The 24,561-nt window shown below is 41.1% G+C and overlaps 1 protein-coding gene across 1 annotated transcript in view; it reads left to right on the top strand.

Annotated features, from left to right (window-relative positions):
- The window catches only part of Tprg1 (tumor protein p63 regulated 1), a 138,435-nt gene extending 124,205 nt beyond the window's left edge, over window positions 1-14,230 (top strand). Inside the window, exons 5-6 of the mRNA XM_028875161.2 lie at window positions 4,660-4,813; window positions 13,757-14,230. Coding sequence (XP_028730994.1) covers window positions 4,660-4,813; window positions 13,757-13,951 — 349 coding nt within the window. The 3' untranslated portion in view covers window positions 13,952-14,230. The remainder of the gene's footprint in view (window positions 1-4,659; window positions 4,814-13,756) is intronic.
- The last annotated feature ends 10,331 nt before the right edge of the window (window positions 14,231-24,561 follow it).

Here is a 24,561-nt window from a genome sequence, read left to right as displayed (position 1 = left end):
ATGGAAGCTGCTATTTCTCATTCTTGGGAGCAGTCTTTGGCTCACGCCTTGCCTCGGCAGAGAGAATCTTGGGAGGCCACGCTGGAAGAGCAGGAGGCAGAGAAGCTGGCTGGGCTGTCCTGCGCAAAATGATGCACGGCTTCTCCCCTAAGGAAGAAAAAAAAACAGTCATGGAATGAACAAAGTGTCAGCCAGAGAAGGCACTGGTGGGGCCTATTCCCAGTTCAGGAAGAGGCAGAGGAGGCCTTCCTGAAAAGACTCCGTCCTGATTGAAGAGATGCTTCTCTCCTTTCAACTTGGAGTTACTTTTTGTCCTTAAAACATACTTCTTCAGGCACATGGTGTTCTGGCCCCTGTATGAGTAAATCCTTCATTTTTAGCTTACTTCTTCAGCATACCCTTGCTTTGTTACTGTAGAAGGTAAACCTGGCTGGCTGTGGTGACTGAAAATTGTAATTGCCGAGGCTTTCTTCCTTGCCAATAACTGTATTTTAGAACTCTGAGTCACTGAGTAGAACAGGTAATTAACATGGCTCTAAAAAGAACCCCCTTTGAAAATTTTAGTTCTTAGGGTGTATGTGTGTGTATGTATGTATGTATTTGTGTGTGTGTTTATATGTGTGTGTATGTGTGTGTGAGTGTGTGTATGTGTATGGGAATGTATTGTGTTAGTGGGTGTATGTGAATGTGTGTGTGTGTGAAAGAGAGAGAGACAGAGACAGAGACAGAGACAGAGAGACAGAGAGACTGATGTGGAAACTATCCTGGAAAGTTCCTTCTAACTTTAGAAGTCTGGGATTCTAAAATTGATCATCACAAACATTTCACCAAGTTCTCTCCTGGAGAGAGTTGCTCTCTCATGGGCTGTTCCTCTATTTTGGTTTGTTTCTGTAGTACTTTGAGGTTTTCAGGGAGCAAAGACCACATCACCTTTCTTACTTCTAGAACAATGAAAATGCAGGCCAGATCCAGAGGGGAGAAAGCAGAAATAAAAGAAGTAGCGATGAGAATCTTTCACTTCTGCTGGGTTTCTATGTCTATGTGAGGTTTGTAAAGATCAAATGATGGCCAAGCTGGCTCAGAGACCATCTGATTTGCTCCTGGAACATGGGGTCTGGGTTCCCCTCTTTACCTACAGTTGCACAAACAGAGACTGTTCTAATTAAGTGGTGGCTCTGGAGACAGAATGTAGGCACAGATTAGGTGGCAACGTCTGGGCTGATTGCAGAGGTTCTCTTGACCCGTTAGAAGAGTTAAGGAGCTGTGTTCATTTCACCTAAAGAAACCAGAATTGAAAGCCAATTTAAGCTATCCATGGGGAGGTCTTTCCAGAGAACTTAGGTTCCTGAATCATAGACACTATCTCCGACTTGCAAAGCAGGCCAGAGCATGTAGGAAGTACTCCTGGGCACAGTCGGGTGGAAGAAAGGGGTCGGTGGCTGCGACAAGCACAGAACCTCCTGAGACTTCCTGTGGGTTGAAGAGGGCTCCCTTCTGTTCTAGTTCACTGGCAGTTCTTGACTTGATGACCTGATTAAGTCTGTTCTGTTTCCTATGATTTACATGTATCAAGTTAGCTCAAAACACACTATTGTCTGGATGAAATAAAATAAAGAAATACAAAATGTATCAAGCTTTGCATATGTGTTAATTGCATAATGCCATATATATAACATACAAAATGTTTTTTCATCTATTCTTTTTAAGAAAGATTTCTCTTATTTACATATGGGTATATCTATGTGCATGTATGTACATGTATGTGTGTCACGGGGATGGGGTGCTGGAAGAGGGCATCAGATCATGTGAAGCTGTAGTTACAGCAGGTTGTGAGCTACCTGATATGTGTGGCATGATGACAGTTTTTATATCATTCCCAGTACTGACATAACTAAATGTCACAATATCTAAACCCTCAATGACTAAAGAATGGATGTGGAGGCCATACAATTTTTAATGTGTGTACAAACATATTGTGAAGGTTCAGTAGGAGAAATCAATCAAATTCCAATTCACAATGAGATTCAGAAAGGGAAATGTGACCTGTCCGTAACCCTACTGTATTGAGTTAAAATCCTGACTGACCTAGGACTATTGACAACTTGTTCTTTGCATTTTGTTCTCTACTTTATTACCTTTTTTATTCTCTCTATGAGTTACTGTAACATGAAATATTCTGGTCATAAAGGTATGTTTAGTCACCACAATTATCCCCCAAACGTTTAGCGAGAGGCCGGCCACAAGCTTTCATCCCAGTCCTGTGCTACAGGGCCTGGCAAGCCGCACCTCAAACGCCGCCTATGGAGTAGACACTTAGCTTTATATTTTCTTACCACCTTCCTAACAGCTCCTAATGTTCTGGAAAAGGCCATCGTCATGGTCAAAATAATAGGATATTTAACAATAATATCCTTCTTGAATTTTATGCTTGACTTTCATTTGAGGGCCTCTTAAAGAAAAAAAAGTGTACTTATTAGGCAAGTTTTCTTGACAGATTTTTCATCCCTTTTGGATAAACAAAATTGTATTTGCTGCAGAAGCTGACATACAAAGTAGTAAAGAATTCCATTGTGCGAGTTATTTTAATTGGCTCAAGCCAGAATGCTCCATAAACGAGCAAGCATGTATCCCTAAAGGTTGGGATTTATTGCCAGGGCAGAAAAAAACAAAAACAAAAAAACAAAACAAAACAAACAAAAAAAACCAAAAATACAAGGGTATGACCAGAATCAATACATCAGGGTTTGGAAAGAGAACTTCAGAGGCTTGCATAAGATTTTTTTTCCTTCCTTCCTTCCTTCCTCCTTCCCTCCCTCCCTCCCTCCATCCCTCTTTTCCTTCCTTCCTTCCTTTGTCTCTCTTTTTCTTATACTTTTTGGGCAAAGGACAAAATAAAAATAAAAACAAAGCCAGGCAGTGGTGGTGCACGCCTTTAATCCCAGCACTCAGGCGCTGAGGCAGGTGGATCTCTGTGAGTTCCAGGCTAGCCTGGTCTACAGAGTGAGTTCCAGGACAGCCAGGGCTACAAGGAGGAACCCTGTTTCAAAAAACAAAACAAAACAAAAAACAAACAAAACACACACACACACACACACACACACACACACACCTTGAGTTTCAGCTTTCAAATACAATCACCAAATACCTGAGAAGTGGGCCGTGTTCCTTCCTTTCTTTCCTTTTGTAAGACACAGAGCTTGGCATCAAGAGGCGGGGCTGTGTGAGCATGTGTGAAACTGTTTACACTCATTCCTGTATGGATAAACACTCAGAAACCATACAATAGTCCCAAAGGAACCCTTCCTTAATACAGGAAGTGACAGCTTTATGAAGGCACCCCCATTAAGCTCTGGTTTTTCATTCTCAAAATCCTGGGATTGAATTTCTAGAAGAAATGAACTGAGTGGGATGCTTCATAGAGCCGCCGACAGTTACAGGCAACTTGGTTCTAAAGCTTGTTGAATGCAGGGAACCTGAATTCGGCTTAACCTCCCAGCCCTTTCTGCATCCAGACCCTGCTGAAACCAAAAACCCTAAATTCAGCTAGACACATTGAGAAGAAGACGCCAAATGCACGCCGGTTCTAGTCAGTGTAGCTACACTCTTCTGCCATGACTGCCTGCCTCCTCTTTCCTTTCAACTTTCCCTTGCTTTCTATTTGTATTTAATGGATGGCCAGGCCCGGGTTCTGTCCAACGATGGCTTCCTTCAGCACGTTAGGAGCCAGGATTGAGTAGGGATAGAAGCTGGCAGAGTCTCTATAAACATTGGTGTGCCCTCTGCTGCAGCTTCATCAGGTGAGCTTTGGGCAGGGAACAGAGAACAAGCGGACATAGGAGGGGTCACTGACTTAGGGAGCTGAGCATTTTGAATGGTCCTCTTCTGTCTCAAGGATCATAGATGTCCTTCATTTGGCAGATCTTATGTTCTCTCTCAGTCAGTTCTTCTGTTTACTGCTGTCTAAATGATGGCTTCTCCTTGTGTCCTCTTCCCTCTCTTTGAGACTGTCTCCCAGCCTTCCTACCTTCTGTCATGAGGCCAGTGCCTCTATTTCCAGCTCTGGCTGTTGGCCTGAGCATCAGAGTCACATTTCCATGTGGATTCTCAAAAACTTCCTGCACCTACCCTGATTGAAAGCAGTCCCATCATTTCACCTCCCACATTCCTTAACAGTTTGATTTGAGGTAAGGCACTCACCTCAGTGGAAATAGACAGGCTAAGTGGAGCGTTACAGTCCTTTGCCACATTTTTCTTGTTGATTTATCTACGTAGCCAAACTTTCTTGTAGGCCACCAGCCCCCACATAATGACACAGAAACTTATTATTAATTATGGTAGCTTGGCCCTTAGCTTGGGCTTGTTCCCAACTAGCTCTTATAACTTAAATTAACCTGTTTCTTTTCATCTATGTTCTGCCATGTGGCTTTTACCTCTTTCCCACTCTGTATGTCCGACTTGCTCTGCATCTTGCTGGTGTCTAGATTCATCCTGAGTTCTTCTCTTTCCCGGAAGTCCTGCCTAGTCTCTCCTCCCCAGCTATTGTCCATTTAGCTCTTTATTAAATGAATCAGAAGGTGCCTTTCATACAGTGTGATCAAATATCCTGCAACATATCTAACAGAAATGTCCAATCTAATAAAAATCTCCTCCTCCCTTTAGGAGACCAGGAGAAGGCCTTAGGATTTGCTGGGGGAGCACTGAGGGGCAGTCTCTATTGTCACGCTGGAACCCATGGTCCACTGAGGTTCCCTATGCTACCTTCACTGAGCACCCAATGAAGTACACCAATGAGAAGTTCCTTGAGATTTGCAAGGTAGGTGGTACCTTGTCACATATTTGCTGCTTTCGTGAAGCTGTGTGCTTCTAGAACAAGTTCTGTCTTAAAAACTGTTAAGACTCAACCAGAAGGTGAGTTGATAAATATTTAGTTCCTCTTTAGACACTTATGTGTAGATATTTCATAGATGTCATATATTCATGTAACCATATTGTGGCCCTTCCCTCTTGCTACATTCTTTTAATAGAATATTATAACAAATTACAGTACTTATGTTTGCCTAGTTGTATTTATTGCAAGAGGGTGCATATGATGGTCTCTGTATAGATTCATCTTAGTCTTCTTATTCTAGGAAGAAACGTGGAATAGTGTGAAGTATGGTTTGTCATACTGGCTCTGTGGTCACACTGTATGAAGTCATTTCTTTTCATGGGATGGTCTTGGTGGTCTCATCTCTAGAGTGAGTGTGGTGGACACTGCCCTTCTCTCCAGTCTCACTGGACTGTTAGCCACTCAGATGGAAAGCATGTTTAAATGTTCCATAAATCACAAAGCCACAGTGGTTCTTTTTATGCCTCTATTTCTCTATTTCTCATCTTCTCAAGCCGACAGTTAACTCTTTGGTGACAGGGCTAGTCCCTTGCACTATTCTCTCATTGCTCTGGTAGCCTAAAGAGGACACCTCTGGATGAATGGAAACAACTTTAATAGTTAATAAATATTAAAGTATTACACCACTGTTGACCTAAAAGCAGCCACCAACAAAGAAAGCACTCAAGCTCAATACTTCAAATACTATAATTCAAACAACAAACATGACTTCCTATCATTTAAATTGGGTTAATCTATTTATATATAGATGAAATACTTAAGTTCAGGGACACTCCACATAGTTAGAAAGTAAACCAGTTGGAGTTGAAGATTTGATGAAAAATCTAACTATTTTCACAAAACCAAATACACACATGAGTGTGTGCACATAGATTGAGAATTTGTTATCTTTTGTGTTCTTTTTTAGTGTTTACTTTGACATTTGTATCTTATTTTAAATTATTATAACTCATTTAGTATAAATTTAGAAAATGTCTGGAGTCCTGTTGATGGCACATTAAAATCCTTGAATTAATATACACGTACCTAATTATGCAAGTAAATTTGTGTGGTGTAAATAAATAACTGTAAATTGGTAAGTGCCCTTGAGGCAATGTGTCTGTGATTAGACGATAGATGGGGTCTTAATTGCCCCTAATGAACAGATAAATTGGCTTGGATACATTCTACTCCCAGGACAAGTTGGTGATCCTATTGGGATTCATGCAGGTGTCCCCAGAGACTCATGGTTCCATGGTTGACTCTGGCTCCAACTATTGCAGGCACTGAATTAGTTCAGGGATCATGTTGCTGCACTTCATCTGATACCCATTTCACAATCCCCCAACCAAGCCATCAACAGCAGCTCCTAGGCTGACACTTTACCACCTCAAGCCAACCAAACAAAACAGAGTGAAAACCAAGACCAGCACCAAAACACTTCCACCAAGCCCTGCTGTAAGAGCAGACTTGCGGAGGGAGTTGAGAGGCGGAGGGAGAGTGTGTATGGAACTCAAGTGCCCAACTTCCAATGTAGCACCAGCTCCCCTTCTGTTCAAAAGACCGGAGGAGTAGAAACACATATGCCTCCATCATATCCTCTGTCCTCATCAGTCCACACCCTCCCCAAACTTCCATTTTTCATTGCTACTATTAGTTGCAATGGAAGACATTTATTACGATACCTGTTAATCCAGACTAAAATGTATAATAATGAATTTTCTCATGGGAATTTCCTTCTTTAAAGGAAAACTGTTTTTAATCATTAAAATGATATATATTTTTTGTATTAATAGTTGAACTTCACTACTAGCCAATACAAATACTTAACCAACTTAGTCATCGCACATGTCACTCCCTGGGACAAGCCTTCTCTTGTTCCTTGTATCTGAGGCAGGAGGTACTTATTTCTGAATGGCGTTTGCTGGAAGAAGTTCACAATGAATGATTAAGGACTAAGTTCTGTGCACTACAGAAAAATGTGATAGTTTGATAGTACTTTGTTGTAGTCTGCTACATACAGATGCAATAAAACATTTTTTTTCAAGGAACGTGAAAGGTGAAATATTAGAGGGAGTTTGAATCCTTGCCGAAGTATTTATGAATGGAGTTGGGAGACTAGATCACTGCATTTAGCACTGGAGCTCTCAGTGTGGTGTGTGTGTGTGTGTGTGTGTGTGTGTGTGTGTGTGTGTGTGGTGTGGTGTGGTGTGTGTGTGTGTGTGTGTGTGTGTGTGTGTGAAGCATATACATGCCTATGCAAATATGAATATTAGTTGGTTGATTTTTAGTCAATCAGATCACTATATGGCTCTGTTATATGTGCTGATTTTAAGCCCCCCCCCCCCCGTTTCTCTGTATGAGTGTATAGAAGATTGACAGAATCTCTTACAGAGCAGAGTGGGAGGTTTCTTTAAGGGACAAGAGTGAAGAATGACCAACAGGGACATTGCATAGGGCATAATCTGGAGGGATGAGTTTAGATCATGGTTAGCGAGACCCCTGCAAGATCAATCATTTCTTCCTTCCTTCCTTCCTTCCTTCCTTCCTTCCTTCCTTCCTTCCTTCCTTCCTTCCTCCCTCCCTCCCTCCCTCCCTCCCTCCCTCCCTCCCTCCCTTCCTTCCTTCCTTCCTTTCTTCCTTATTCCTTCCTGGCACCAGTCTGGAACTTTCATTTGCTAAAGCCAATTCTTATTCAAAGATCATCCCAAATGAAACTCTCTAGGAAAGCCAATGGTCTCCATCTGGGATGTAAGTCTTTAGTCTAGGTCTCCAAGTTGTAGCTTCTTTTCTTGTTGGTTTATATGTTTTTGCATTATATGTCATTAGGGCTTTTTCCAGGATGGAGTCTGATTAAGGTTTTGCTATACTAACATGGAAATGGAGATTTGAACAGGGATTCTTTGCTGAATCTTGAATATGTATAGCTTATGTGAATATTTTCATGTAAGGAGATTTTTAAAGAGTTGAGTTTTTTTCCCAATTTTTCTTACTAATGAGACAGAGGAAAATGGGAGAAATGCATAGCTAAGTCAAAGCCAGGAAGCAGTTCAACTCAATTTTGCAAATGTTGTAGCACGGGAGAGAGAAACTATGAAGTTGAGTTACATGTAGTCAAAATGTTCAAATTGCTTACAAGCCAATGAAACAACCTATTATTAAAAAAAATATTCCAACTCATTCTTTGCCAGAGTATTTCTCTTAGAACCTCTTTATTCACTGCACATTTTCTGGCATTCACAGGATACAAGTATAATTGTTGCTAAGGATACAAACATAAGTGAGATGATATTTTAGCCATGTGCAAGGTAGAGTTTGACAGAAACAGCAAATAAATATGCGAAGATTTAAAAATGGAAGTTTGATTCCAGTGAAAAGGAATGGAGGTCAGTAAAGGTGTAATAATGTCCATGGAGAGAGTAGTCTAGCTGGTGTGTAATATTACATAGTTCCCAAATATGAATATATGATGACCTAGACAATAAATATAGAAGCCCAAGCAAGTTGGAGTCATAGAAGTAGGAAGTAAGGAAATTTTGAATTACTTAGCAGGGAATTAATAAAAACACATGACCAATATGATACAGAAAACATCAGAGAAGTTAGGCTGAAGTAGCTACTAGGTAGTTAGATGGTGAATACACTAATTTGAATGTCAATAACCATGAATGTGAGGGGTTAGTTTAGCTTATGAGATAATATGTTTGAAACATCCATAGAATAGTTAGGTAGTTAGAACTTTACATCTGAATTGCTGTAGAGAAAGTTGAGAAACTGGAGACAGACATTTCAAATCAAATGACATTGTATCAGGTGTGGGAGCCCACAGAGGTTTCCTAGTAAAATCTGAGCTTGCTTTACCCAGCAGGACTGCATAAGAGGATGATTGGACCATGGGCTTGGGTACCAGGTGTTTGGAAGGGTCTACACTTGGCTGTATCTAGCAAGGAGGAGGTCTTTTGCCCCTCCCGTTGGCATTGTTATAAAAACCCCTTTTGAATACAGTTCTGGGCCATTGGGTATTGACCCAGGTACTCCCGAAGCTATCCTGTGTTTCTGTCTTCCCTCTCATCAGCTAGGTCTCTCTACCTAATATTTCTTATCCTTCTCTCCTCAAGAGTACTCTGGATAAAAAGTGAGGCTAGGGACTCCAAAAATCAAGGCTGAGTTAGGAAGGTACTTGAGAGAGAAGTATTATACCCATAAGGTGTTCGAATTTGAGTATAAAATTGTGATGTAAAAACGTGATGCCTCCTGGTACTCATCAGAAGTGTAAGTCACTTCCACATCTTACAAACACAGGGCTCAAAATGGCTTCTTTCTGGAAGTCCACCTTACCTGCCCACCTTGAAATCTTTTCAAATCTGCACACGTGCCATGCTCTGTACTATTCTAAATATACAACTGTGAAAATGTAAGATACTAGATTATTTCACATTTAAGGTAGTACACAAAAATAATCTCACATATTATTATATCATTTTACTTTATCTTTATTGCTCATAGGATGAGTGATATTGTCATGCAAATTAACTAATAAAACATCTAAGATAGTAATAAATATCTTCATTTTAGAAGTCAAGACACTTAAACACAGGGATTAAGTAAAAAGACTAAGGCCATGCAATAATAAATATACCTCCACACCTTAACAGTCACTAATATTCATGGAACTAAGTATAAACCTAAAGGACTTCGTTCGTGTGTACATGTGATGCTGTGTGTGTATGTGTGTATGTGTGTGTGTGTGTTTCAGAAGGGAGAGTTGAAGCGACTAGGATGAGAATGAAAGCCAGAATGAGTGGGAACTTCTTCTGTAGAAAGAAACTTCTGTCCCATTCTCTTTGTTTTCTCTGAATACTTTAAATTACCCACAGTTACAGGGTCCGCACAAAGCAATTGATAAATCCAGAGAAAATGTGCACGGGTGACGTGCATTTTGACCAGCATTGTAACTTGCCAAGAGGTTTCACATCTTCAGTACTGGATGATTTGCTCTTCATCCCAGGGTGCCTTCCTCTCTACAGAGAAGGGTTGAAACCTGTGGCCCCAAGGCTCGGAAAATCTGCCCAGCTAAGGAATGTGGGCCCGCAGGCGTGAAACCTGGTCTCTTTGCCCAGTATAAACAGGAAGCAAGTGATGGTTGTAATAAAGAAAACTGAGATTCTAGGCGGGAGCTGCTGGCAGACAGCACCTGAAGCAACCGGGGGGCCCAGGCACTCAGCTGGTAAATAATTGCTCTAAAGTCAAGAATACTGCACCTCCTCCTCCGTGAACACTACCATGCTTCACCCACACCAGCACACGGCCCCCGTGTAACTGGAGTTGTTAAAACTTGACCCTGTGTTTTTGAGCCAGAAATAAAAGCGGGAGACAGAGGTGGGTGTATAAAAGCTTTTAGACAAAAGTATGTGGCTGGTGGCATTCATATCAGATGACACAGCGTTCCTGTCACATAGATTGAGTTCAGGTGCTTGAAATGCTCAAGAGCCAGCTTGGGGACGTGGCCTTTTGTCTGCCACTCCTTTAGGGAGCAGCTTGTCCCTCTAAGCATGCATGCCTTACCCCCTTTGAGAGTGTTCCAGACATGACTGGGAATGAAGTGTAACCAATGAAATGCAGTGTGCTGAGTATGAAAGAGTGTCAATATTTTCTTTCTAGCCCTTAGATTCTGAGACCACAGGGGATTCTCAAGAAATGACGCTCACAATGAGTTCTGAAGACATGTTCAGTAATCCCATTTGACAAACACTAACTTCTGAGAAGGCATTCTGTTAATCCAGATGGTCTTGGTAAATGGAAGTGTTGAGACTGTATTTTACCATTTTGGAGACAGTGGTTTCTTGATGATGATGGTGATGATGGTGATGTTGATAATAATGATAAAGGAGCTAATATTTATTGTTTGTAAGAAACAAACTTGTTAATGGTTTCTGCAATGATTCTGAATACCAGTTTTATCTCATTGCACACCCTGGCCCCTCCTGCTGTATATGAACACATAGTCATTCTCTCTCTCTCTCATTTGTTTTACCTATGAATTTGATATTATCAGTATACTAATTTTTACGGAAAGAGAATATAAAACTCAGGAAGGCTTAATAATTTACCCAGGGGGCACACCACTGGTGAATACCTTGTTTACAACTTAACATTTATCTAATCCCAGTACTTAATGCTACATATATTGTGAATCTGTGTGTTCCGTAGTTCAGTGAGTCTTTTTAAATGAGATAGGGTGTTCGTACATAGCCCAAGTTGGTCTTGAACGTTTCATCCTCCTGTCCTTTGTCTCCTGAGTATTGGAATGTAGACATGTACCACCCTACATCTTAAAAGGAAGGGACTTTGGATTGTTCCAAAATTTTAGAGCTGAGGCAAGATAAGACATTTTAAGCAAAGGAAACATGACCAAAAGCTACAAATTACAAAGCTGTATTAAATGTTCTTAGATAATGACTAAGAATGTGTGCATTTAAAGTGAGTGAGTGAGTGTGTGTGTGTGTGTGTGTGTGTGTGTGTGTGTGTGTGTGTTTAGAGGGGAAGATTGGAGGTGGATAGAATGGGAACAAACATTAGCATGAGTAGAGACTTTTGTGTAGTAGAAATCCTACAGGTGTCTGAGAGATAGGTGTTACAGAGTATGTTGTATACTTAAACTGTAAAAGATATTCTCGCCCATAGTAGAACTCTATTTGATTCCCAAATAGTAATAGTATTTATATAGTAATGGCTTACTATATAAAGGCCACACTTGCAACTCTGCTTAGAAAACTTGTTAATATATTTGAGTGGAGATATCAGTGAAATGCAACAGAAGAAAAGATTATTATTATTATTATAAAACATTTATTTTTATTTTATGTGTATGAGTGTTTTGCCCACATGTCTCTGCATACCATGGTGCTGTGGGAGGCCAGAAGAGAGTGGAGAGGGTCAGATTCTCTGTAACTGGAATTACAAATGGTTGTGAGCCATCCTGTGGGTGTTAGGAACTCAACCCAGGTACTCTGCAAGAGCAGCAAGTGCTCCCAACTGCTGAGATATCTCTCCAGTCCTAGAAGAAAAGACTATGTTTAATTGGCTATGCAGGGAGGCATTATGGATCCTTGAACTTGGTTTTGAAAGATGAAAGAAATATGGAAACTACAAAAATTTTTGGACTGAATTATGGACTGTGCAAGTTAGGGAGCAGTTCAATGATTTTCATTAATAAATCTCTTTTTAAAGTAAAATCTGACTCTAAACTAAGTATAATGAAAGGAATAAAAATATCCCAGTGGGTTGAGTGAAGGAATTGAAGCAGATTGCCCACTTGTCTTGCATTTTCGTTTACACTCTTGTCTCCAGCCCAAAGTTACCAATTAAACCGACGTTATTAATAACAGCACCTATTTGGTTTTCAAAAGAGTGGTTTGTAACTATTATTAGTTACACATAGAATGTAGTTTTCATCTCTCATGCAAGAAGCTTCTTTGGGAAACAGATGGAGACTTTTACAGAGACTCACAACTGGTTAAAATGGAGACAATAAGTGTCCCTGGGATGCCCAACTCCGGTTCACACATGTGCAACACAACCCACACACCTAGGGTTAGGGACCATTGAGGAAGAGGAATAGAGTCTGTGGACTAGGATGCCTGGTTCTAGCTAGTGTCTTTTACACATGATAGAAAATATGCATGCATGAATTTTCAAAAATATGGTTTCCTTAACAAGACCTGCATGATGATATCAGTTGACATGCTGACATGGATGAGGGGGAGGGAATTCCAAAGGTCCTGCCCCTACTTACAGAGCTACAAGTGATCAATGGCTGCAGAGAGAGAGGGAGGATCAGTTTCCTCCAGGGTCATACTCCCACATAGGTTGTCTAATGCCAAATGGTCAGCCTTGTATACACACACACACACACACACACTGATAAGTAGACTTGATAGACAGGTTACATATATATATATATATATATATATATATATATATGTATATATATATATACATATATATGTACATGCGCATGTGTGTGTATAACAAAAATAATCAAAGAAGAGGTCATGAATTAGGGAGGGATGAGGAAGCATGAGAAGAGTTTGGGGGCTATGGAGGACAAGAGTGATGAAGATACAATATTCATATATGTAGTTCTCAAAAAATAAATAAACAAGGACACCAGCAACAAAAGGTCCACGTTGCCACTCAAGTGTTGTGCTTAAGGAACATGGTTTGAAGTTACGGGATTGATTATTTTCTCTGTCTGCCTTTTTAGTAGTGAGAGGCATGGATATTCTCTGAGGATTTCCATGTGGCAGGAAGGAGGCTGAGCTGGAAAAACACCCATCTCTAGGCCCTTTGTAACTTGCTCAATATCATTTCTATCCATGGAAATCTTGCTAATCTTTAGTGATTGCCCACGGGTCTCCTTTTGAGGTCATTCTTCATAGGCACTTCTGTCTCTTTTCCTGCCTGTTATAATGAACTTCGCATTACTCCAGCAGGTGGATTTTGTAGCCTACATCGTAGTCAATTGTCTTTTGAGGGCAGCAATTTTTCTTATTTGACTGTTAGCATTCAGCAGTGTCCAACAAGTATGTAATTCATAATAGACTATGGGCAAATATTGATTAAGGTGATTCCTTAATGTTGTACAAGTTATGAATAATACAAAACAAATAAGGCAGATAATTTTACTATGTGTGTTCTTTCTTGGCTGAGTACTATATTAAAAGTTAAACAAAAGCAATTCCAACATTTCTGAGGCGTCATTCATGTTTAAGAAGTAAGAGCTGTTGTCCCCAGGAGGGTGGTCTACCCCACCAGGGATTGACTGGGAGGGGATGTTCAGGAGCTTCCTGGAGTTACTAATTTCATGCTTCTCCCCTTGTTTCTCAGTTGTCCGGGTTCACATCGAAGCTTGTTCCAGCTATCGAGAATGCTCGCAAGGATTCTGCTGGGTCTGGAGGAGGAAAGGAATTCATGGTGTTAACCCAACCTATCCTGATTGAAACCTACACAGGGCTCATGTCATTCATTGGAAACCGGAACAAACTTGGCTATTCGCTTGCTCGGGGGAGTATTGGCTTTTGAGCCTCTTTGTTACAAAGCACATCATCTGTAGATAACGGATGTGTTTAAATTAACTACTTTTTTTGGATTACAGTAGTTACTTTAAAATAATATTTAAAGGACTGACTTGTTAGTGTTTTAGGTAGTCTAAAAGCTTGATTAGACTGGTAGACATTTAAAGTCTCATATGAGAGAAATCAAATTTCTGTAAAACCAGACTAAATACTTTACATTAAATACTCCTAATGTAAAACCTCTAGACAGAATCCATTATGCAACTTAAATTTAAATTTGCTAAAATTTAAGCTTTTGTTTTTCTGTTCCTCACATCCACAGGTACTTTCAACATTTTAGTTCTCATCCCACGAACCCTTTTTTATCCTCCATAGGCTCTCACTGGCTCTGCTATTGTAGCTGCCATTTATGAGGGCATTCTAGTCCATAGTCCTATGTCTGATATTTACCCCACGATTTAGGCTCTGCCTCATGTCTTCCAATGATACCTATGTCAATCATTCTGATGCTCCCTTGCTTTAAGCATTTTCCAAATCCAGATTTCTCTGTGGTATTTTTTATAATCCATCTCTGAAACCTACCAGTTTCATGGTTTGAATTCTAAGCCAAAGACATCCCATTATAGTAATACATGAGTATGTGGCATAACATTGTATCCAAGCTTAAAATACATTCTCCTAAGACTAGAGACATAACTCATTCCCATAGAGCTTGCCCAAATTGTACAAAGTCTTGAATTTGATTCTGAGCACTGAAAAGAAAAAAAAAATGAACCAAAAATCAAAAGCCACCCACAGTCTCCTTCTCAATTCCATCTTTCACTGATCAAGTCTTCAATTCTTAACATGGTCTCTTAATTAGGATCTCTACTCAAGGCATTTTCAATTAGTCATTCACCTCGATGCCGTTCCTAAAGCACAATCTGATCAGAGCTCTCCACAGTCGATCACTACTGTCCAATAGTTCATTCTATTTTGCAGTATTTTTCCAAGTATCTTTTAACAACATATCCTCTTCCAGTGAAATCTTTTGTGGGATGTCAGTACAGGACACGGAAGAAGAGCGAGCCCTGTGGTTGGGTTGGGGATGGGACCAGCTGTCTCCATTGTTAGACTCCTGATCTCGGAGGGTTTGGAGGGCGCCACTACAAAACATTGTCTTCATTTCGTATCCATTTCTTTTTCCTTTTAGTTCTTCTGGTGTCCCCCTGACTTCGCTCTAACTTTGAGCAACCCAGGGCAGCATTCCATTTCTTTTGGTTTCTTCCTTTTTAGAATTTTAAATCTCACAATTTTTTAGCTTAGCCACTCTGAATGCCCATCACTGTAAACATTCTTTTGCTACCACTGAGACCCAAAGTTGAGATACTTACCTTGATGCTAAGGTTGAAAGTTCTAGCTGTTTTATTCTTTGGCTCCTCTGACATTTCCTTAACACTTTTTCTTTCTTTCTTTCTTTCTTTCTTTCTTTCTTTCTTTCTTTCTTTCTTTCTTTCTCTCTCTCTTTCTTTCTCTCTTTCTCTCTTTCTCTCCCTCCTTCTCTTTCTTTCTTTCTTTCTTTCTTTCTTTCTTTCTTTCTTTCTTTCTTTCTTTCTTTCTTTTTAGAAAGCTTTCTCCCTCAGACTCAACGACTCAGGTCCAGGCAGTTATCAGTTTGGTACACACATTCAGAAACAGAACTTGAATAAATAGCCCTTATTCCATTCTGTTTACTTCCATTACTATTTTGTTCCTTCCTTCATCCTGCTCTGTCACACCTACCTCTTCCCCTAGAATGGCAAATATTGTTCAAGTCCCTAAGGCAAGGAACTTCTATTGAGACTGGGAGAGGAAATGTTGAAATCCTTAGCTGTCCTGTCAACAGTAGTGGAATGAAAAGTCATTGGCAGCGCTTCTGAAGCGGGCCTCATTGGCAAATTATTTTAATATTGTTGCCTGAAAATCCCCATATGCCTCCAGGTAGTGGCATTTACTGGCACAAGCCGCTGAAATGCCCAGCTTACTCTCTCAAGTTACCATTTAAGGATTTTCCTGGTGATTGATTGCTCTGTGCATGTCCGTCCCTTTTGCCGAGCTCAGTCAGACATTCCTAAGGGACTTTCTCTCGGACACAGTGTAGCATCCTTAGCGGAAGCTACCCAAAATGCAAGAGAGAAGGAGAGGCTGTTTCATTCTGAGATCTGATCTCTGTGTTGCATATGATGAAGAGTGAGCCCAGAGCTTCCCTGAAAACTTTCTCTAAAGATATTTGGACAAGATTGTTGACTAATACTTGGGCTCTACAAAGCAGGGTTGTCCACTATGTGAGAGGACTCAGGAATTTGAGTAGCATTTCAAGGTAAGAAAGAACATCTTTTTAGTGTCAAATATCCAAAGACTGAAGGGTTACTTCTCGAAGTATGAGCCCCAACTCACTTGATATAAAGATGAGTAGAAATGATGTACACTGGGAATGGCGTTGATGTAGCACAATATCTGAAAAGTCGACACAGACCTTTAAGGCTTTGACCTGTTCTTCTCTAAATAATGGTTGCTAAACATTCAAATAATTAGAGACCTGTGTTGGAAAGAACTGAATCAATCCTGTGAGTTCCTAAAAATTGCTTTAATTTTCCTAATGCTTAGTTTTCTAATATCCAAACTGGAGGCAGTTTATGCTTATTTCCCAGATGTGGAGCCCCAGTGACATGGTGTCCAACCCACCCACTGACACAGAAAACATCGAGTTCCTGCCTATATAAAGTGACTTCTGCTGAAGACTCGGTGGCAGCAGCTGAGATAATTCAATTCAGTTCCCGACGGGAATTATTTCTTTGTCACATGAAGCTACTGTTATCTGATGTGTGGTGTTCTCATTGAGTTCTTTGTCCTTATGCTCAACTGATAGCCACAGACCAGGGGAGCCACATGTGCACCCCGGCTCTTCCCTCTGTCATCGGAAATCTTCCACTAACGTTTCCCAAATGGGAATTAACAATCCAATTTGAAACTGGACTGGATACAAGAACCTTAAAACTACAACATCACCATAATCCTGTGTTGCTTGGCTGCCTTTTTATCTGATCTTTGTTTCTTTCAGTTTTTCCCAATACAAAATTTCTAATAAGACTTCCTTCGGAATCTGTTGGAATCTCTATCAATAGAACCCTCAACATCTTCTGATGTGTCTCAGAAAAAAAAAAAAATCTCCTCCTATTGACTCAGAACAAGCCATGTCTACCTGCCAGGTCTTTCATTTAAAAACGTGCTGACTGGTGTAGTGTGGTTTAACTCTCCAAGCCAGGGTGGGGGCATTTGGGAACAGAAGTGAAGCTGCCACGTTTTTTAGTTTACAAGGAAGGGTTGGTGATGGTCAACATGCCTGACTTCCCAGGGGTCAGCTGGGCTCTTTGGTGCCCTGACTTGTGCTCATCTTTTAACATAAAAAGGAGAAACTAGTTTATGTGTCAGCTGCTTCCAGATCCTTTGCCTTGAGTCCCAGTTTCATGGTCCCTTTGTTGAAATATTACTCAAGGAACCACTTTACAGAGCCCTGGGGCTAAGGAAGGAGAGAAACCTGCCAAACCAATGCCTTCATTTCACAGAACATGAAGCACAAGCCTAGAAACTAGAAAAAAAATGCTTTAAAAAAGACAGTGAATTCTTGGCAACGCTGGGTTTAGACCAAATTCTCCAGTTCCTATTTTTGACCCACAGCTCTGTCCAGTGTAGCACCTCTGTTCCCAGAGACAATTTCATTGCCATCCTTGTATCATATACAGTTGGGCTAATTCTAAAGTGAGAAAACAATAGGCCACAGTTGTTTAGGGGGGATTTCCAGAAGTTGCCTTTATTTTCGTAAAGGCTAAGGTCACTCATGGAACACTCTGACTTCCTATCTGATCAAAAGGCCCAAACAAAGCTGCGGAAGCCAGCGGAGCCAGCAGATGTTTGGTAAGGTAGCTTTACCTCTGCCTGGCATTTTGTAGGGCAGCAGAGAGAGGGCAAAAGTATTAAATTTAGGCTTAAAAGCTCCTTAGAAATTCTTTGCACACAAGAGACCACGTTGGAGAAAAGAAGATGACTTATGCCAAAGGGAAGAAAGAGAGAGGCTAATGCCTGTGGTTTTCAAAGGTTAAGAACAACAACACACACAAAAAAAGCCCAAGTATTTGCACAGGGATGAATGCTCACTGGCTTTTGGCCAACAATTATACAAGGGCTTGTGCCCACATCCTGTAGCTGTGGTTTAGGGACGCTGCTCATGAGTGACTTCTTATGCTCAGTGACAGGAAACTTTAGTCACCGATGTGTAAACTCACCTCTGGTCCGCACCTCCCACAATGAGCTCTGAAGACACGTTGCGGACAAGCCTCCAGATTTCCTTACAGATACCAATCCCCTAAAGAAGAACTCCATTGGAAAGTGATTGCGGCCTTTTCAATAATTATTCTATCTGGTCATGGCAGCCCCTTAAGATAATGCTGCAACCATAAGGGGGAAGTATGATATTGTCTGCTAGACTCTCTTTAGCCTCCAAATTCAAGGCAAATGGTAAGCCACATTTCACTTCAGGGATGCATCCAAGACGAAATTCAATGCATTAAGCCATCGCACTGCTTTCCCATCTCTGTTCGATGCCTCTTATGCTATTTCACACTCCAGTCCAAGATTTCTTACCAAATATTTAAGATGTCTCCATTTCAGTGACACCAGATGGAAGGTGCAAGCTTGGATTAATTCATTTGAATGAGTCTATGAGGTGTCTTCATGTTGTAGTATGTCTTTGGGAATGCATTGGAACTGAATTCTCCACAGCATCAAGTCGTTTCCTGTGTCATGTCCACAGTGCTAGCTCGTGCAACTCAGAAATTCATTCTTTCCCTTCCCTTTACACTCTCTTCCCTCTTTGTGGAACATGTGGAATGTTCCAAGGGGCCTCGCAGGTTATCTTGTTCAGCCTGCTCCTTGGCTCAAGGAGACACTCAAGCAGTGTAAGTTGATAGACAATTTCTGCACAAATGTCCCTGTTTATATACTCCACCCCCTTTATTTTCTCTTCTGTTTTCTTTGCTCTGCTTTGCTCTTTATTTTTATTTTAGCACTTAGAACTGGACCCATGTCTCCAAGCAGGCCAGGTAAGCACTCCACCTCTGAGTAGCTTTAGCCCAGTCTATTTTCTAAAGCAATTAATTCTAATAATAACTTATATCAAGATGATTTCTCTGACTATTGGACTCACGTTTCTCTTGGAAAAATGTATTGAGACAGCATCCCTCTGTAGCCTAGGCTGACCTTGAACTCACAGCAATCCTCCAGCTTCCATGCTCTGAGGGATGAGATTACCATCATGATCTGCCTTACCTGGTCTGATGGTTTCATCCAGGACTTTCCTTTTCTACTTTCAGTCTAGAAGATAACATGAGAAAGATGTGTCCCATCACAGTGCTCCTAGCATAGGCAGAGGGTTTCCTCAAGTCCTAAGTAATTTCTCCAAGCAGTTGACTGAGGTGTGGCTGAAATCAGAACTAGCCATTCCATCATCATCTTCCTCATGGAATCTGAGGATTCCAGTTCAATGCCAGCAACTCCTGCTGTGGTCTTTTCTCCAGATAATAGCTACTGTGGAGCTGTTCAAGAAGGTGGATGGTCTCACTTAGAAATGTGCTTCACATGGGCTTGAAGAAGGCTCCCTGGGCCACCTTAGAGGAGCTAGAGCAGTGGTTCTCAACCTGTGGGTCTTGACCCCTTCAGGGGTCAAACAACCCTTTCATAGAGATCACCTAAGACTATCAAAAAAACACATATTTATATTAGGATGCAAAACAGTAGCAAAATTACAGTTCTGAAGTAGCAATGAAATCACTTTATGGTTGGAGGTCACAACAACATGAGGAACTATATTAAAGCGTCTCTGCACTAGGAAGGCTGAGAATCACTGCTCTAGAGGCTGGATGAGAAGGTTTCACAAACTAAATCACTTTAGAGTCCCTATCTCCTTAGACTTTTGGACATCTTCCTCTGTGTTTCACCTTCATTAATAATACTGCCTTTGGTCTGTGTTTTAGTTAATTAACATACCAAACTATCAGAATTCTTAGTGCTTCAAACACACCGATGATAGAATATTAACCAGTGAAAAAATAAATAAATAAAACTCAATACTCTCTTGCACAACATGGTATTTCTGACTTATTTAAAATATTTTGAATAAGTTTCCATACATAGTTTCCAGTTTTTTTTATATTGAAATGAATTGGCAAAACTTTGTAGTTAATTGGGTATCTTATATGCCTTATGAGTCATATTTTAAATTTAATTTTTAGGAGTTGATTTGTGGTGTAAGTCTAGGAGTGATGTAGAATAAGAATGGGTAATTGTAGATCAGATATAGCTGTGTTGGGTGGTCCCCTGGTATGGGTTTTGCTGCTTGACTGCATTAATGTATTCCCTAGTGCCTGATGTAGTTAGTGATGTGATGCTCTCCCACTCCACTCTGTAGCTCACTTGCTCTCTTGGTTAGTAATTGCTGACTTGACACACTTTAGAGTCACCTAGGAAGAGGGTACCTCAATTAAGAAATTGCCTCCATCAGATAGACCTACAGGCAAATTCCTGGGGACATTTTCTTGATTAATGATTGATGTGGGAGGACCCAGCTGATTGTGGGTAGAGCCACCCCTGGCCAGTGTTCCTGGGGCTGTGTAAGAAAACAAGCTGACAAGCTAAACAAGCCAGTAAGCAGCATTCTTTCATGGTCTCTGCTTTGGTTCCTGCAACCAGTTTCCTGCCTTATCTTCCCACAATGAGGAAGACAACCTGTAAGCTTAACAAATCCTTTCCTCTGTCTAGGTGCTTTTGGTCAGTATTTTATTACAGCAGCAAAGAAGCTAAGTAGAACACACAATACAGACTCACACACACAAACATACATGCCCACACACACACACACACACACACACATACATACACACACACACACACACACACACACACACACACACACACACGTGTGCTCCTTCTCCTTATTACTAATAGCATTAGCAGCAATTTGCTTTTAGGTTTTAGCAGGACCAACAAGGGCACCCCACTTCCCTATATTCTAGCCAGCAGAGAACTTGATCACTACTCTCCAAGACGACACCACAATGGCCCATTTATATTCTGTTGACAGAAGCATCTGAGCATGAGGCAACAACTATTCTAGCACTACAATCTTCTATACAACACAAATATAAAGAAGCATCAAAGAGTCACACTAGGTGATCAGTGATCTGGGACACAGGTATACAGGTCCCCCAAGAGAAGTGACAGGTTGTTGTATTGCATCACTAAGAGTCACAGGAACTATTGGATTTTTTGGGGTTTTTTTCTTTCTTTCTTTCTTTCTTTTTTGGTATTTTGGAGACAGTGGGTGCCTCATTTTTGAATCCTACTGACCAAGTTCAAAAGATTGCCACACTTGAGTGGAGCTTGGACAAGGAGAAGGATATGTAGTAGATCAATGCTAGTATGTGTGATGCCTTACCACTGGCCTGTATAGCTCAGAAGATTCAATGATGCTTGAGGAGTCTGTGGCCAATAGAGGGACTGCATAGAAACATTGGACACTTCCTCTATGTAACTCCCTGGATAGACCTGAGGGTTTGTTTGTTTGTTTGTTTTTCCGAGACAAGTCTTCTCTGTGTAGTTTTGGTGCCTGTCCTGGATCTCGCTCTGTAGACCAGGCTGGCCCCTAACTCACAGAGATCTGCCTGGCTCTGCCTCCTGAGTGCTGGGATTAAAGGTGTATGCCACCACTGCCCAGCTAGACCTAAGGATTTTAAACAGATATATTCCATACAACTAGGTAACTATTTTCCTTTGAGAAGCATCTTTAGGCTTGCTGTTGGACTCTGGTGATGAGCACTGAGCTTCATGCATCAGAAGTGTATGGCCTCTCTAACCATAACACTGGGCACATGCAGCAGCATCTATGATCAGACAGATGAGGTGTGCATGCACAAGATCATGCTTATAGATCCAAAAGGCATCAAAAATTGCACCAAAAATGTCTGGAGGAGAGCTGTTTGTATTCCTACTCCATGTTTCTCTCTCTCCCAATCTAATGTAGGATCCCATGGGGAGATCCTGATGACAATGCTCTGAGGAGAAGAGATTTACAGATGTTTCTGCAGCCTCACCCAAGTTGCACACTTGTGGTCATGGAAAAGTGGGACAAAGGAAATTTCTCCTAGTGGGCAAATAAATGGAATGCTGTTTCCTGAGTCCGCCCCAGGACCACTTTCTGTCTTATAAATGATGAAATATGGGGTTTGGAATGAATAGTGATATAACCCCATTACAGATATGCACACCCCCAGAAAGCCACCACAGTGTGCTAGTTTCAAACATAACTCTCATTCTTCCATTCTCCATACATCAGATTGTTAAAAAACACACACCATTTTGTCATTTTAAACATTATTTGATGCTGTTTTCTTTCTTTATTGAGACAAGATCTCACTCTGAAGTATAGGCTTGTCTTCATCTCATTATGCAGTCCATGTTGGATTGGGACTCGTGACAAAGCTCCTGCTTTATTCTCCCAAAGGCTGGGATCAGGCATGTGCCACCACATCAACACAAACTATTTGAATAGGTGGAAAAGCACTTAGAACATCATCACACAAGCAGGGGGCAAAGCTTGAGACTGGGATTATAGATAAAGCTGCCCAAACAGCAAAGCTAAGTTGGTCCAACACCAAATATCAGCTGTCCCTTCCATAGGCAGGAAGTCAGGCAATCAGGAAACGTGCGTGCCAAGAGAGGGCAGCAAGGTCACATCACCTGGTACGAACCAGTACATGGAGAAAGCCTCTGTCATAATGGCCACCAGCTTCTCCAGAGCTACACCATGCCTGCCCGAGTTAGATACCACATGGTGAATTCTGCTCCTTTCCTCAGCAATTCTCCTAGAGCAAGGGAAGGGCATTTCCTTTCTTCCTCTTCATAAGGGTTGCAATACTTTATGAAGTACTTAATGTACACCAGGAGATGCGTAAGGGTCTTTACATTGAATATGTCAATAAATTCTAAATTAACTTTCTCAAGAGCATAATGTGCATGATGCCTCTATGACCCTGAGATGAGAAAGTGAAATACCAAAACCAAAATAAAAGCAAGCAAGCAAACAGATAAAAACTTGACAATGATGGTGCAGGATTTGGAGGAGAAGATTGGGTAAATTAGAACATAATCAGATCCAGCATCCAGCTACAAGAAATCTGGGAATTCTAAAATCAAACATTTTAATTTTTGAAGAGAGGGGCACTAAAGCAAAGTAAGACCTGTAGCTTGAGATGGCCATTCTAGAGAAACTACAGCCTGACTTAACACTGAAGGTAACTCTTAAACTAATCTTGCCCCATAGGCTGTGAGCATCTACACTAGCACACCATTTGCTCTCTTCGGATATTCAGTATGATGCTGATGTTGAGAGTATTTTGTTACCAAGATATTTCAGTAAGCCCATGCCTAAAGTTCTGTGAATCCACTGTGTTTTGGGGTGTGGTTTGAAGAACAGTAGTTTAACACAGGTCTTGTCCTTGACTTGAAAAAGAATAACATTTTATCCTCATCAAAGCTTTCCATTCTCCAAAGACTTTGGAGCTACAGTAAAAATACATAGCAACAAAGGCACATGTTGTAGCTTCAGATAGGGACACATGGTTTTGTTTTGCTTTCTTTTCTAGGACAAACCAATCAGAATGGTCAGTTCATGCAAGTAGTGAGGGGGTACCCTTTTCCCTGTTGGCCACTAGTCTACAAGGACAAGGGGCAGAAATGATGACAGAGAGCTTTGTACGGCCTGTGAGCATGATGGAGATAATTCTCTGGGAGATGACTTCAGTGAATCACTTCAACTTTATTCCAGAGTATAGGGAATATATAGGATTGGGAATGGTAGCTGGGGCATCACCTAGTGTACACTAAACAGCATGCTCCTATCATAAAGCTCCTAATACAAGTTTTAGTTATCATATGTGGAAGCACAGTCCTATAGTAATGTTCCCAGCACAATGTCTAGTTACCATATGGGCAGCAGGGAGAAGCTTCTGCAGGGAACTGCATCCAGAGATAAGTCAGGTATCTGGGCCTAGAGACAGTCTCTAAGTAAGGTCAGGCAGATAACAGGGGACTTTCCGCAGAATTCAGAGAGAGATGACAGGACATGGAAGATTGCAACCTCTGACCAGCAAGACCTCCCAGCTTTGTAGGAGTTTGACAGCTCCAGTTAGCAGGAACCTAAGTCACACCAATAGTATGCAGAACATGATGACCTAAAAGACTCTGAATAGAAAAGGTGTCTGGAGGAGGAGATAAACAGAGACTACTCTGGTCGACTACCCGGTGGGAAGTGAGCCACAAGCCATGGAGACCAGCTGTGGTAGCTGGGATGTAATTGGCCCCCATAAACTCATAGGGAGTGGCACTATTAGGAGACTTTGCTGGAGTAGGTATAGACATGTTGGAGGAAGTGTGTCACTATTGGGGTGGGCTTTGAGGACTCCTTTGCTCCAGCTATGTTCAGTAGGATAGATAGTTCACTTCCTGTTGCCTATGGATCAAGATGTAGAACTCTCAGCTCCTTCTCCA

The sequence above is a fragment of the Peromyscus leucopus genome, chromosome 12, assembly GCF_004664715.2.
Source record: "Peromyscus leucopus breed LL Stock chromosome 12, UCI_PerLeu_2.1, whole genome shotgun sequence".
In the NCBI taxonomy this organism is placed as follows: Eukaryota; Metazoa; Chordata; class Mammalia; order Rodentia; family Cricetidae; genus Peromyscus; species Peromyscus leucopus.
The sequence above is the reverse complement of the archived record's forward strand: the minus strand, read 5'-3'. Positions and strand labels throughout refer to the sequence as shown.